The following is a 15,715-nucleotide window of genomic DNA, read 5'->3' on the forward strand; positions in this document are numbered from 1 at the left end:
CTTTGTTGCAATCATGCCATTATTACCATGGTAAAAAACAAGTTTCACCTCCGCAGAAAGTCAGGACCAGCACTTCAGTGACCCACATCTGGTATTTGGGACCTTCTCTTCAGCAGCGATTTTTACATCTGAGCTTGAACTAAGGATTTCTTTGAACTCAGCCTTTGAGGCTCTGTTCAAAGCAGGGGCAGAGCCAGCAGCTGCGTGCGCACACTCGCGGGGAGAGGGCTGTGGAGCCCAGCCGCCCCACGCAGTCGTCGGGCAGCCAGTCCCGACGGGAGCAGGGTGCTGGGAGCCTGGAGGGACGGGGCTGCGGCCGCGCAGCCAGCAGCAAGGCAGCGAGCAGCCACGCTCCTCACACCTACAGCTGGAACGCGGCGAACTGGCAGAGAACGCAGCGAGCACGCTAACCGGGGCCAAGGAAGCTCCCATTTTCATGCTGTGATGCCTCACCATGAGGCAGCCTGGCAGAGGTTTGACGCCCATCGCACCTTGGCTACAGCACAGCAACACGTGTTCCTTCAGTGCGGCCCGGGCAGGCTCCATCTTCCCCCTGCAATCCCTGCGCCCCGCAGACCTGCTCTGGCCAGTGACCCACAGACAGACAACACCCTGGCTTTCCTTGGAAGTTTTAATGCTCCAAATATTTCATTTGCTGGGTAGTCTCTCACTGAAATTACTGTACAATTTTCACTTTTTTCAGCCGAAATTGAGGGCAATTTTGCTTAAATACGCCTGTCTGTGCCATTAGCTCTGTTTCACCAGGAAAATTTGCTCTCACTTGTGCATATGACATCATCTATTGACATAACCCCACTGAAACAGGCATTTCAAACCCCTGTAATGCTCTGCCATTTCACATGCTGCAATTACACTCAAGCTTAAATGAATTTCTGACACTAGACTTGCACTGTTTCGCTTCTGTACCATTTGCTTTGCTTTGTTTTTCCAAAAAGAAAAACTTGCTTCTGGATACAGACATCGGTTTCCATCATGCCCAGAATCTCAACTATAGAAACAAAGGTTTTTATAATAGCAAACCTCAAAAAATATTTCCAGTGACAATTTTACAAACTAAATTACACATTCTGGTTCTAGAGGAACTTGGAAAAAAGAACACCCAGTAAAAAAAAGAAACCCCACGCCCAACTAGCACAACCCAAAGGGTTTTACCATGTCTCGGGCAGGCAACCGCTGCAGGACCCCAACAGTGCAAGTCCTTCGAGGGGAAGAAACCTCAACCTGCTAAAGCCTGCTTTAAAGCCCTTCTGTTCTTGAGATTTTTCTGCTGTGAAAAACAGAAGTCAGTTGCATTAATTCTCACACATAGCAACGATTAAATCAGTTTAATAGCTGCCATACAACTGCCTAAATGTTTGAAGTATTCTCTTCATATCATTACTGCAGTTACCACGCATAGATAAGAGCATTCGAGCATTTGAAGCGATACAGCATTTAGACAAGAGCCTCCAGGAAGAGTTCAGTGCCCGGCATGCGTCCATGCTCTCCCTTCCCCTTCATTTGAAAGGGCCCTCATACCTTTCCATTTCTACTCTACGTGACCACCAAGAAGGGTCTAAAAATTGGTATTCACTCAGCCTCTCAATATCACTGGAAGGCCGTAGCCAAAAAAGATCCAAGGAACTAGGACAGAGCCACCTGCCCCTCCGAGCTTTTGGGATTTGCTGGAGTTCAGCTCCTCCCCATCCCCAGGAATTTATCCACTGGCATTGATCTCCCCCGGTGAGCTCTCCAGGCACACCCTACGTTCAAGCTAATCCTCCACAAAACCCTCACAGGAGCCATTACGTGAGACAACCTCAGAGACTGCAGCCCCTCGGAGGAGCAGCACAGCCAGCAATTCCCAAATCAAGAGTATTACATTTTACAAGTGGAGTCACAAGCCTTACCAACTCGGTTGTTAGAGAGAAACCGTAAACCAGAGCAACGAGCAGGTCAGAAACCCAGATGCAGGAAAGGCTGTTTTAGGCAATTATATAATTAGTGGTCACTTCCAGACAAGAATAAAGTCCCACTTACCACTTAAGCCTTCTCCCCAATCATCTGCTCAGTAGCTGCAAAGCTCATGGAATTGGAGTAAAGTTGTTTTTAAAGTTGACAACATAAATGAGACTATCTGATGTGTATTTGCTAAAGAGAAGTAGCTGAAATACTTGAGCAGTAGTTCCTATGAGAACTTAAAATCCCTATTACCTTCCGGGTTCAGTGTGCAGACTACCCCCGACTCATAAAAAAGAAACGATAGTACTTTATTAAAATACTAAACTTTATTTTTCTTCCACGTACATTAAGTCTCCCCACCATTTCCATTTGTCTGACCACCACCACCACCGTGCCTTATCAAAACATTCCATACATACTTAAAATGAAGCTGAGGGTGGAGTCCCATCTTTAAGAACTAAACAGGCATTTTGGACAACACATTCTTGGCAAGGTAATCTGGATGACATTTATCAGACATGGTAGAGAAAGCTCTTTCAGCATTTGTAAAAAGGACAGCCAAATAATGGTTACAGAAATAAGACTGCAGATTTTAATGAACTCTTTAAACTGTTTTCTTTTCTTACAGAGTCTGTCTCCACTGCCAGAGAGCTTGAATGACCTGGAAGTGTACACAAAAAGTTAGAAATTGAAATCCATTTTTCTAATTATTTTCCGTTTACTATCTCCACTTACTCCACAAAATATTGACATGAAATTACAACAAAAAAACGTATTCCTTTCAGAGAAAATCCAGTCAAGAGCAAGACATTAGGGCCTTCCACTAGAAGACTTATTCACTGGAAGTCACAATAGTAAGAATTCAGTGAAGGTAAGCGAGAGGATGGGTGTGGACCCGCTAGGCAAATATTGGCTGAACTCTGCCTACCCTGGCTAATGTCAGACCAACTCCAGTAGCTGAGGCTAACTCCTTTTAAACATTCTTTCAAGAACCTATCAATTTGTCTATCAGACAAGTTTACTCTGAACCACTGAAGGAAGCAGGAAAGCATAAGGAATTCTGTCACTGGAACAAAGCTTTAACTTGCAAGAATTTTGATAGGGATATCTGAGACGCATTTCAGCCCAGCGTACGTTAAGTAATAACCAATTCAGAAACTCACTTCCTGATACCACCTTTTGGCTCGCCCTCTTACAAGAGTTCAGTTGACTTTGGGAGAAAATGTATCAAGCAAGTCATAATCTCAATCACAAAACAGTTCCCCCTCCCAGACACCCTCCCCAACAAAAGGCCGAACAGCAGACTGGCCTAGGTGGCCAAATGCAGCAGCACGGAAAACCACAGCTCATTTCCTTAGCCAATATGGTGCCAGAAGGAAAATTCTGTGGGTTTAGTAAGCAAGAGATAATTTACCAACCATATAAAAGCTGGAAAAATGTAATAAAATATTAGCTTTCCCATCTTAGCCAACTAAACCCTTAAAACCTTTTCCATTTATTTAATTTGAAGTATTGTTTGTGGTTTGTAACCCTTTGAAACAGTCCAAAGCTTGTAAAGATTAAGAAGTGGAAAAGAATCCCTAAGTCAGGTTATAAAAGTTTTTGGACTTTATCAAAGTTCCAATAAATGCAGTTACCTTTTGGTCCTCCGTCCTGAAGCAATTCTTAACATAGTTTGCAAATTTGGGTTCCAGCTTAGGAAGGGAAGAACCCTGTTTTGAAAAAAGCAAGCTTTAGTGTATGCAGGTCATCTAATGATTCCAATGAGTAACTTCAATCCTCTGCAATACACGTGGCATTTTACTGAACTCACCTCCTTCAAACATCCCAAACCAATCTGCTTTTAAACCATTTCAAAAAGTTTGCTTCTCTGCAGTACCCAGGTATTTCTCACAGGAGCGGCTGCACCAGCATCTTTGCTCATGTTCAAAAACATAACAGCAAGCACTCACCACTTCCTAACTGATCTCTCACCTACCCTGTAAGGTTCACTCTAATACCTTAGTTCTAGGAATTTAAAGAACTGTTCCAGAGACGTTTGCCTGTATGTCTGAACTTGTCATTGTACATACTCAAATGTACTCAGCAGATTCAGTCACGCATGGATCTAGGTCTATCTTCGTGTCTCCTCCTACCTCCAGGCAAAACAGTGCGCTATAGAAAGAGACATCCACTGCTTTTTACAGGCCCCACGAGTAGTACTTCTTCCCATTCTTCAGGTACATCAGTTGAAACGTACCTAGCCAACTCTGACAGCACACTTCGCTGCTATTCAGCACATTGCAGAAAGATGGAAACAAACCTACACTAGGAGTACCTAAAACTGCAGTACTGCAGCCAAAAAGCTTGGATTCAGACAATGTCTTACCCCTGGATTTTGTCAAGCACTGGTGCTTTTCTATTAGCTTGTTGATATCTACTTACTACATAATACAGCAGCAGTTCCACTCTAATAATTCAATAAAATAATAAACCTGATTTTTTTAAAGCTGCTAATTACTTGCTGGCTGCCAGCTAGAAGTGCTATTGTATACAGCAACACACAAACCTTTTGCGCCTTGCTAAGGTATGCTATAGCATCATGTTGGAAAACACTGAATTCAGCTGCCTGCTATTCCTTCTACATATTTGTGCTTACAGAGCATTTCCCAGTAAAAAAAAATCTTCAGCAAGTATGTTCTAAAGCTACTTGCCAGTTATCTGGCCTACATGCTCCCCTTCATAGGGACATTGGTCTCCTGTGAGCAGCTCAGCCACTTCTGCTTACACTGCAGAAACCATATGAATCATGGCTCCTCTGAGTCATGCCCAAAGCCCACCCACTAGATCCAAGAGGTTAATATGACCTGGCAGAATGATACCATCTGTCACCGTCAGGTTCACAATTCAGGGATACGCGCTTCGACCCTGATCACTGCCTGTCATTGCCCATTCTGCATCTACTCTATACTGAAACACTTTTGTAGTCTTTTGCATTCCTAGGACAAAACTGCCTCAAAACATCAAGAATCTAAGCAAAAGATAATCTTAATTCTTCAGACGACCTTGATTGGCAGTGTAAGGGCAGTGTAAGGGGGAAAAAGTTTACTGTCTCAGACAAAGCTAAAACCCCCAGAATTCTTCATAACACTGACACTAGTGTAGGCTTTAGCGAAAAATAACTCTGCAGTAAGAATCTGGCTCAGTCGCAAATGAGCATGTAATCTATAAGCACACTCCTGAGATAGTGAAGCAAAACCAGAACTCGTATAGTGTAGATGTCAGGTCCTCACTACCATCTATTCTGCAGTACAGGTGTGTACTGAACTGCACCCCTAGCTAGCACACAGGTTTCCAAACTTGGCTAAGGAGGAAAGAATTGCTATTACCTGCTACACTTTCACCCGATCAGCCTGTAACTAAAATGCAGTTTTTTTTATATACTTAAATAGCAGCTAAGAAGAATACTCATATGTGTAACTGAAAGCACTAGTCAAAGCTGACAACAATCAGCAGACGAGTGATTGCCCTGTGACCTTCAAGAGATGAAACATCCATTGAGGGGAGAGCTCAATTAACCCCAGATCTCTAGTTCAGAAAGCGAATGCTTTCAGGTCTTTACTGATTCATTAATGCTTATCACAAGCACCTATCTCCCCCTTCTGGAAGTCATACAGCCTTACAAGCATCTGGATATCCAAGTTGGATACTGCTTGGAAACCAAGCTATTCCAAGCATGTGAAGAACTCTGCTTTACTCTAGCTGCCTGAAATAAAATGTGTACACTAGTTAACACACCTTTGGAATCAGAATCACCCAAGGTTTGCTGCTTTGTTTTTTGTTCTTTTCTTGTGGGTTTTTTTTTCAGAGTTTTAACTGAGACAGTTCACTAAGAAATACTAATCACCACTATTGGAGGAATACAAAACCAAAGTAGATGTTTTCATTTCTCATAAGTACAGAGGCTTCTTTTTGTCCCAACTGAGTTTTCTTCTCTCTGAGCTTCAATATCAGTATACTCTTGTAATAGCACAGCAATTGGTGACATTTCTTAAAAACATCCCATTCTTCTGATATGTAGAAGTGTAAAAATAAGGCAAAGAAATGTGAAGTTTCTGAGAACTCACCTTATCTACAGACGCTTGCATTTTTGCCTTAATCTCCTCTAACGACAGAGGGATTTTTGGTGTTTTCGGAGTTAGAGATTTATCCCTCTTGGAATCTGGAGTCTGAAAATTATTCATTTCATTAGGATCATAGAATCATAGGTTGGAAAAGACCTCTAAGATCACCAAGTCCAACTTGCACATATATAAAGCTGCTTAATACACAAGATCAAGTTTTCTAAGGAAAAGAATGTTAAAACCTACTGTAGAATTCATACAGAATAAAAACTAGCTATCACATAGATACCTCAGATAGTTTTCTAAAAAAAAAAAAAATCACAGAAGTTAAATCTGTGCTTCCAACACACTCTTCAGACAAGGAAAAGAACAACATTTAAAGGCTGGAGTTACTACAGTTAGCATAACTAGCACCTAATGCTTCTGGGCAGATGCCTACACAGCTCTTTCTCCCAACAGAAACAAAACTGAAAATAGCCCAAACATTCAGCAACTTAAAGAGTTTACTCCACAACTGCAGCCAGAACAGGTCATGCTTTAAAAAGGCACACATCTGTGCTGCTTTTTAAATGCCATCCTTCCATCCCACACTACTTTCTGCACCAGTCTTCCCGGTGTGCATGTTCAGTAGATGCAGCAAGGAAGAGCTGCATGAGGAAGTCTGACAACCACAAAGCAACCGAACATGGTAACTTAGCTCTCAAACGGATCAGTTAAGTGACACTCCCTTATCAGCTGCAGCCTCCTGTTATGCTACAGCAGCAACACAGCTGGCACTCATCCTCCCGTATTGTAAACCATGGGATCACCAATACTCACAAGCAACAGTATGTTTGATTTCAAATCCTGGCTGTTGTAGTTGTGTATTATCCCTTAAGAGTTTCACAGGAGAACACAAAGCAGCGAACAGTATCCCCAGCATGCTTCATACTAAGATTCAAAAACCTAACTTAATGGTTAGTACATTACTTAAAATTACTGTTAGGCAAGAAAACTAGCTTTCACACTGGGATAAACACTTATTTTACTCATTTGTCTTCACTCACTTTTGATTTAGATGCTGGTGTGGACGGCTTAGAGTCTTTTCCATTTTGCTTTGCTTTCTGCATATTTTTTCCTGAAGCCTCACGGACAGGCTGAAAAGAAAGCATTTAAGTTGATTTGCCATGAAAAATTAGTAAATGTTAAGCTCACTAGCATAATACTCAAGACTTACCCACAAGCACATACTATTTAACCTCAAAAAAGCAGAGCATTCTTATTGCTTATACATGATCAACGTCCATTATTTAAGCAAAAAGCATGTGTGCTACACAAACTCACAACAAAAAACTGCTAGTGCAGCACAATACATGACACAACCAAGACCAAGTTTTGTTATGATGCCATACAACTATGTGGGACCTCCACTACATTTTTCCTTACAGATCATTTCCTTATATATTACCATGGAGACTTTTGGGGGCAGATATTGCATAAGACTAATTCTAGATGGCACTGCAATTCCAAGATCTGACCATGCTATCCATTTTCTGTAACACAACCATTACCTCGTTTGGCATTTCATACAGAAATATCATCCGGGATCTGCAAGGGCAATGCCGTGTGTGTATTTAAGAACTGGATTCTTATATTCCTATATATATCAAGGGACCATTTCATTCAGCCACACTAGATTTGATTAGATGGCAGAAAATCTGCAGTTCAGATCATTTTTACTAGGCCTTAAAAGTATTATGTTTGTTTCTAAGCAGCAGATATGAACATGTAAATTCAAGCCAAAGTACACAAATTCAAAAAAATTACTACCTTCCACCTCTGCAGTTGCCAAGCTGTCTTACAGTTTATTTTACCACCAGATGGCACTCAAGGGCTGATGTAATTTCACATTCGAGCATCTGGCTGCCTGAAGTGAACCTTTTCCAATAGGCTCACACATTTAGATCCTTTTATTGAAGTTAGGTTGCTAAAAAGACCTTTTTCACAGCATGCAGGACTGACATGGCAAAGAACAACCCACATCTTTGAGCAGGGTTTTGTTTCATGCCCAACAGCCACACACACAAGTCATACCACCCCGACAACTGCACGTGTGCACACATGCTGTTAGGAACCCAGCTGCTCCTCTGCAGGGAAGCGAATGAAACATGGACTTGAAGCGCATTCACACTGAAGTGCTCTACTGTCCTGTTACAATTTCTTTATACATGCTAAGCTCAATGAAAATCATCTCGTTCACACATTCCAAACAGCTGTGCTTAAATGTATTGATTTAAGGGACTATCTGCCCAATTACTGCCATCTCTTGTATCTAGTCCATTATAAAACAGAACACTGCACAAAAAGAGGACACTTCAGTGAGCTTCTGCATTACAATAAATGCAGAGTTCAAATCTGAATAGCTATCTCACTTGTGCAAAGACAACTTCCCCCCTCGGCTTGCTCCTGCTTTAGAGGTCTTCATATGAATCCTCAAAGACAACTCAAAATCAGGACAGTTCATTAACACCTGTCTAAGTTAAGAGGTGTTAGCACTTGCCCCCCCTATCTGAATAAACTTAGCTGCAGATATTAAGGCCACCTGGTGTTATCACTCTCTTCCTTCCAAGTTCATTAAACCAGCTGTTTAATCCTTCATGGGTGAAGAGGGTCACAATGTGTATATACATGCCACTTACTTTCTTCATTGGTGTTTTCATTTCTTCCTCATCATCCTCTAAGTCATCCTCATCACTACAATTAGAAAGTCAGTCACCATAACTCCAGATTCATATAGCTTTAATCACATTAGGAATTAGTCTTCCCCTCACCCCCAGTAAAATGTTTTATTCATCAAGGAAGCAAGTAATCTCCCCAAGTCTACCTTGTACCTTGTTTTAACACACAGCAAGGTGTTAGCCCAAATACTCTTACTACAGTGAAAGCCATTAAATGCGTTCCCTTCTGCTTTAACACTGAAGGCATGTATCTTAGGACTTCCACTACTACCAATCTAAAAGTTCATGAATTACTTCAAACTAGGTTTTATAACCCAGTATGATATTTGAGTAATACTAATTTAGATTGCATTGCGCAGATAAAACTGAGGTAGTTCTTTTTTTTGCAGCCAAGATAAAGTAGTAGCTGGCTCACTTAACACCCAGTTATGTCACACAATTTGTGTTCTGAAACAGTTAACCCTCTATTTTCAAAATACATTATCAAAACAAGAATACATACTCATCATCCTCCTCCTCATCTTCATCATCCTCCTCATCATCTTCTGATAATTTTGCTTTTTTCTTAAAAAAGATCAAGTATGTGAAGTGTCAGTGTCATTTTTTCTTAATAAACAGCAACCTTGATTCAAGACAATTTCTGGCATAATTACGAGGCTATCTTAACAGCAATTTAGCTAAAAATCAATGTTACAGCTGCTACCTCAAAAGGTATTGATGAATTTACAGCACGCTCTGAGCATATGAACATCTTCTACACTACAGAGATTCCATCAGCATTTAAACTCTTGCAGTACGCTGATGTTTACTAGAATCTGCACAAGCTCAGTTACTGCAGTGGACAAAACTCGCACATAGAAGTAGCCTTCACATTAGGCCCTCCAGCAAAGCTCTGCAAACTACCTGTACTTAAGTACATTTCCGTAACTTAGTACTTGCCAAGACCCAAGCACAAAACAATCCTTCCCCACAGATGTCAACAGACCACATATTAAGTCACAGCAAGCCATCTAACTGCTTACTCCTAGAGGCAGCATTGATACCAAACAAAGATTTTGCAGACAAGCTGACTGGAAGTACATATACCTGTGGTGTTTTAGCTCCTCCTCCACTTGCTGGTCTCTTTGTCGAAGTGTTCACAATTTTTGTATCATCTTCCTCATCATCTGATTCTGGTTCTTCCTCTAATGCTGATAAAATGATGGCAATGCGTAAAAAAACCCACCTCATTTAAGAATAATTAAAACAAGATTGCTAGCAAGAAACAAACAGAAGAGCATCCCCCACAACTAAATAGGCAATGTCTTACTGAGGTGCTGAATTGATAGGAGGAGGCTTCTTATTACCAATCTAACCACTGAGATCAGAAACCTCTCCAGTTGACTGTATGCATATACTACTGCACTGAAATCCAAAACGGGTGAATAACCGTCCATGCACTGCCTGTAACATTCCTCACAGAAAAGCCACCACAGAAAGCCACACATTTAAAAACTTCTGAAGATCAGTTTCAAAGACAATTCTGCAAACAAGGAGGCTCGTCCTGGCTTGGTTTTTAGTGCAAACTCAACTATTTCATGGGCAGTCTTCTCAAACTCTCAACTGACAAGCAGAAAGATCACAGCTTTCAGCTGTGAGACAGTAACACCAGCAACCTAACACTCATTTTTAAGGAGAGAAACTAGAACTCAGATTGCAAAGTTGACAAACCCCCCTTTATCCATACAAAACAAAGAGGCAAGAAAAGGTATGCAAGCATTTCTCTGAACTCCTTTGTCCTACGGTTACCCCATGCCTCTGAGGACAGTGAAAGACTCAGCGGGTCAGTATTAAAGTGCTACCCCAGACATCAGATACATCACTCAGGTTCTGTTGGTGCTGACAGGTAGCAAGATCACAGATCAGTTCGCAGAGTAATACATACCTACAAGATGTTGACCACTGACGTAAACAGGCCCTGAACCACATTTCAACCTCAAGACCACTGGTGGTGTGATCTCAAAGCCACCTAATGAAACCTAAGGAAAAAAGCATTGTTATTTATTCAAATATTAAAGGCCTAGTGTGCTTAACAGATAATGCATTCAAACGAAACCAAGGACACCAACATCTGCAGACTCCAAGGCTAGTACAGTTACCCCCATTTACCATTTGACAGAATACTCCCGAAGTCTTTAGAATCAAATCAGGGTCAATACGCCAGAACAGGGTTTACTACACTCATGCCTTACTGTAATTAAAGCACACTTTTCAAAAAGTCAGACCAATCCACATTTGTTTCTACTCATCTTGGCAGCAACACCAATTCGAACATTCTTCATCACACCTGCCCACAGCATTGTGCACTTCCACTTGTACATCAGCAACACCAACTCAACTCATAATCCAAATGGCAGGAATGACAAGTAGGGTGCCCTTAAATCAAGAAAGGGTAGCAGTCATCTTAAGAGCTTGGGACCTGCAGAAAAACTAGATTTATCTCCTCATCCCAGGCTCAAAGAAAGCAACACAGGCTATAGATGCATCTGCTTGCAAACGCACACGTTTGTATACATAGAGATGACATACATAATCTCTATCACTTCCTTTAAAAAAATGCATAATTTGCACAAAAGTCTATGATCTCCATACGACTGTAGTAAGTCTACTAGGCACAAAAAAATATATCCATATCTAGCTTTTATTTACTACACAGGCCATAACTGACATTTGTCTGAACCCACTGACCACTGTGCAGTCTCACTAAAGTTCAACCGAAACCTCTTCCAGTCTTTCTCACCTGAGACCCAATTTATAGTAATTTTTTTAAGCTCCTGTACTTACCGTAGGCTGCACTGACATTTTCAGAGATGCCAGTACTACTTTAACAGGGTTGCCTTCGTAGTCCAATGCTTCTGCTTCTACAACGTGCAACTCATCTTTGGCTCCAGCCCCCAAAGTAACCTGTGAAGTAAAGAACAGCGCACTCTAAGAGTATTCCCAAATATTCTCTCATCTTTTAAACTCTATTCACTGCTCTGCATCTCTAAAGACTGAAGTTTGTATTGCTGCCCGCTAATCATTCAGTTGCACTCCTCTTCAAGTCAGTATCACCTTTCCCCATAACACTGTTAGTCCAAGGTGTAACTCAAGGCATGCGTTTTCATCAAAGTGTAAAGTAGACCTTTTGCTACTGGATTATTGCACTGAAATGGGTCAGTGGTAAAGTCCAGTCAGACTGAAGCTGGCCCAAGGGAAGCAGTACACACACATACTTAGGGAAACAACTGCTATCACTACGCCAGAATCAGAGCCATGGTGCTGCATGCCATAGCTCACCTGCCAGCTGCTCAACTATCACTTACACTACACACTTTTTGCTTACTTGGCTTTCAATGAGTTAAGTCTCAATAAGTGCTCAGTTCAGCACGGTCATTTATGCATACGCCTTCTGCATTAACTCACCAAGGACTGAGTGCTGCTGCCCCAGAGCATTTGAAAATTCAAGTGCCTGGACTCCTTACACTGGGTAAGTCTGGCACTTTCTTAAGATTCAAAAGTCATAGCTGCAGGGAGGCAAATGAGTGACAGACATGGGACAGGCCTGAAATACCAGTTCTCTAACCCTCTGGCATCTGAGTCAGAACTACATGCAAGAGATGTGAAAACCAAGAATCCCTTGAAGTACTACAATTACTCCCAAGACAAGTGAACAAGGCTCTCAGTTGCCTTTCCCAGTGCCCATGAAAAGAAACTTTCCACCTCCATGGAAGATGTGGGTGTAAACACTTCAGGCAGAGGCATACAGCTCAAATTTCCACTCCCCAAGAACTGAGCTTCAGGCAGGCTATAACGACCCTGACAAGATGTATCAGACTGAAGGCTGAGAAACAAGATATACAAGATATACACAGGATTCACTGCTCCTAGCAGGTTTTGTTACTGCAAATTTTAAGGGGTGAAATTGCTGCTCTGATCTCACCTCTCAAATGTGTTAGTAACAACACTGAATCATTCAGCTGGTGGGACTACCCATCAGGCCAAGAAATTAAGAGCATGCCCTCCACCCCAGTCACTCCTGTCATTTGCACCAATTCAAGCAATAACACAGCACTTACTATCAATTTATTTACTGAGTGTCTGGCAAGTATCCATTCATGTGTTTTGAATTCTACACCGAAGGAATGCACACTGCCAACAAACAGGTGATGAAGCAGTGACCGTCTGCCTTTATGTTCTCAGCTATCATTAGTCTGGCATCCACAGAAACCCTCATGCCACCTTGTATCTGTACACGCATCAATCCTTCTCTGCCTTATCTTTTTTTCTCCCCACCTCTTTCTGTACCTCATCCCCAAGCCCACTGCCACACCTTTACCTTAACCGTATCAGCCAACTTTTATACATCTGGCCTTTTACCAGGTGTGTGGATCTGTCACACTTATCTGCCATCTACTCCTTCCTCTGCTTGCAGCTACATCTAGGATCTTCTAAGCCTCTTGGACATTTCCAGTTTGTCATTTGTTATTTCTCCTGTGAAATGTCTTTTGTCTTTTTAAAGACAGGCTATTAAAACTTTCCCCCCCACACAACCCTAAATACTAGTACTGGTATGCACGCAATCTGCTTCATGCCCCATGGAGAGTGCACAGCATCAGAAGAGATGCTATAGGCAATTCTCCAAACGCACAATCTTTGGATAAAGCCATACCACTCAGGTATCACTCAGTGACTAATTTTGCCTGCATAAGAAACCCTCAAATATGAGAACTATCTGCATTAACTTGTCCTATATGTACTTTACTGTTATATTCTTCCCTCAAAAGAAATTCTAATTAAGCACAAATTAGTCACTGTCCAGCCCAGGCTATAGTTTTCATAAAACACAAGGACTGCAGGCACATGATTCACAAAACTGTAATGCCTATATTAACGTGCTGCAAGTATCACCGTTAACAAGTTTGGAGAGATTATGCAAGTATCCCGTCAGAAGCCATTCTCCTGCAGGAAGTAACCCACAATTATAAGACTCTTTTGTTTCCAGATATCATCAAGGTTGTCTCTCTGCCTTTAAATAAAGTAATAAACCATGAAATAGAGATGCCACAACTCTTCAATGCCCTTCCTGTGAAGCTGTGGCATTTTATTTTTCTGCTAAGCAGAAGTAACATGCTTAGCCCAGAACAGAAATCTTGAAACAGTCTTGCTTGTCTAGCAGCAGAAAGATCTAACGCAACACTTAGGAACTCTTAGTGTACAGACCCTGATTTCCAGGAGTATCCTGCTCAGCAGAGTGTGCTAGATGAATTATCTGAATGAAACACAGAATTTCCCAGTTACACCCTCAGAAAGAGCAACACTAAAGACAATAAATCAAAACATAAACCTTCTCCCTCCCCCTTTAGATTTAGTTATTAGCTGCTTATGGAAAAAAGGCACTGGAATTATGTTTTGAGAGTATGTGTAAAAGTTTTTTCAAAACAAAGTTTCCCATAAAGTCTACTAAAATGTGCTCATGTGTGATTCTCATGAATCTATCCTCCTGCTGTGCTCCTGCAGCACCTGAACTATTGCATTAGAGATGTCAGTGTGTATATTCCAGCCTGTAACTCACTTTAGTATACATTTATTAGCCTACTGTGAAATGATTTTTAAACTTTTCCAGACTTGTATTGCCTCTTTTGATGACAAAACATCAGTGGATATCTTGAATTTTTTCTTGAGATTTTTTATTTAACAGATTCACATAAAAACATCACCAAAAAAACAAGTTTAAGAAAATACACGTACGTGTTAAAAAACTCACTTCTCAATGTCGCACAGCACTACTTAAAAACAGAAACTTCGAACCTGCAACTTGAAAACCAAACGATACTTGCCGTTCTCAGAGACAACTGATGCTCATTTTCTTCATCATCTACTTTGAACTGATACTCCTTATCTCCTTTAAGCTCGCAGCCTGCGAAAAGACCATTGGATTATGAGCACACCGTCTCATTTACACGCAGGTATTTGCTAACCACTTGTTTTAAAACTTGCTGCTTCGGGGCTCGGTACTCGCACAGAGAAACCTCGGCGCCCAAGCACGCCTGCACAGCAACACGTGGGGCGGGAAAACCCCGGGGCCCGCTGCCGGCCGCGCAGCGCCCGGCAGGCCCCTTCCCAGCCCACCCACGCCCGGCGCCCGCCGCGGCTCCGCCATCTCCCCGGAGGGCCGGCCTGCCCGGGCCCGGGGGCGGACAAGGCCGTGCTCCACGTGCTCCGCCGCCGCGGCGCTGCCATGTGCTCGGCGGCCCCCGGGCCGGGCGGGGCTGCGGGCGGGGCACCGGGCGCCGAACAAAAGCGGAGCGGGACGAGCCGGGCCGCCGCCACGTGCGAGCGGCGCGCCACGTGGGGTCGCGCGGCGATGGCGGCCGCCACCGCGTGCCCCCTCCCTCAACGAGCTCCCCCACGCCCCCCCACTCCCGCCATCCCCGCTGAGGCGCGGCGAGAGGCCGGCACCAGGCCGCAGGCCCCGCCGCCCCGGTCCGCCCACCGCTGGGCCCCGAGGAGCGGAAGAGCGGGCAGCGCGGGGCCGGGGGAGCGGCGGGCCGTTACCGAAGAGGAAGGTCTGGGGGCGCAGGGGGCCCATGCTCTCCATGTCCATGGCGCTGTCCTCCATCTTCTCGGCCTACGGGCGCTGGCAGAGCTCGGCGCAAAGCGGCGCGGTGGGCGGACGCGCACTAAAGGAAGGCGCGTGCCCGCCCACTCCCTGATATAGCCCGCCAGCTCTCGCGAGACCCGCGCCCCCGGCCGCGCCCCCTCGGCCCGCCGCGCCGCCCTGCGCATGCGCCGCCTCCGCCCCGCGGAGGTTGGAGGGTGGGAGCGGAGGTGGTCGAGAGGACGGCCCGTGCCGCCCTTGCCGCGCGCGGTGGGCTGCGGCCATCACAAAATGGAGGCGGCCAAACCACCACC

At 43.5% G+C, this 15,715-nt stretch overlaps 1 protein-coding gene across 1 annotated transcript; it reads right to left on the minus strand.

The window, feature by feature from the left end:
- Window positions 1-2,266: 2,266 nt before the first annotated feature.
- On the minus strand, window positions 2,267-15,502 carry NPM1 (nucleophosmin 1). The gene is made up of 11 exons (XM_075442133.1): window positions 15,359-15,502; window positions 14,641-14,720; window positions 11,606-11,725; window positions 10,707-10,800; window positions 9,869-9,972; window positions 9,285-9,346; window positions 8,744-8,798; window positions 7,112-7,201; window positions 6,069-6,170; window positions 3,600-3,674; window positions 2,267-2,623 (listed from the first exon to the last, which is right to left on the minus strand). Exons 1-11 carry the CDS (start codon window positions 15,420-15,422, stop codon window positions 2,585-2,587), a joined length of 885 nt encoding a protein of 294 aa, XP_075298248.1. The 5' UTR covers window positions 15,423-15,502; the 3' UTR covers window positions 2,267-2,584.
- Window positions 15,503-15,715: the final 213 nt, after the last annotated feature.

Source organism: Opisthocomus hoazin, chromosome 23 (assembly GCF_030867145.1).
Source record: "Opisthocomus hoazin isolate bOpiHoa1 chromosome 23, bOpiHoa1.hap1, whole genome shotgun sequence".
Classification (NCBI taxonomy): Eukaryota; Metazoa; Chordata; class Aves; order Opisthocomiformes; family Opisthocomidae; genus Opisthocomus; species Opisthocomus hoazin.

What these genes read in the sequence shown, in the direction of transcription:
- NPM1 (XM_075442133.1), bottom strand. Translation starts at nt 15,422, where the DNA reads ATGGAGGACAGCGCCATGGACATGGAGAGCATGGGCCCCCTGCGCCCC. An exon ending in CCCCCAGACCTTCCTCTTCG is followed by an intron (nt 14,721 to 15,358) that starts GTAACGGCCCGC and finishes GTCTTTTCGCAG; the next exon opens with GCTGCGAGCTTAAAGGAGAT. An exon ending in GATGAGGAGGAGGATGATGA is followed by an intron (nt 8,799 to 9,284) that starts GTATGTATTCTT and finishes TTCTAATTGTAG; the next exon opens with TGATGAGGATGACTTAGAGG.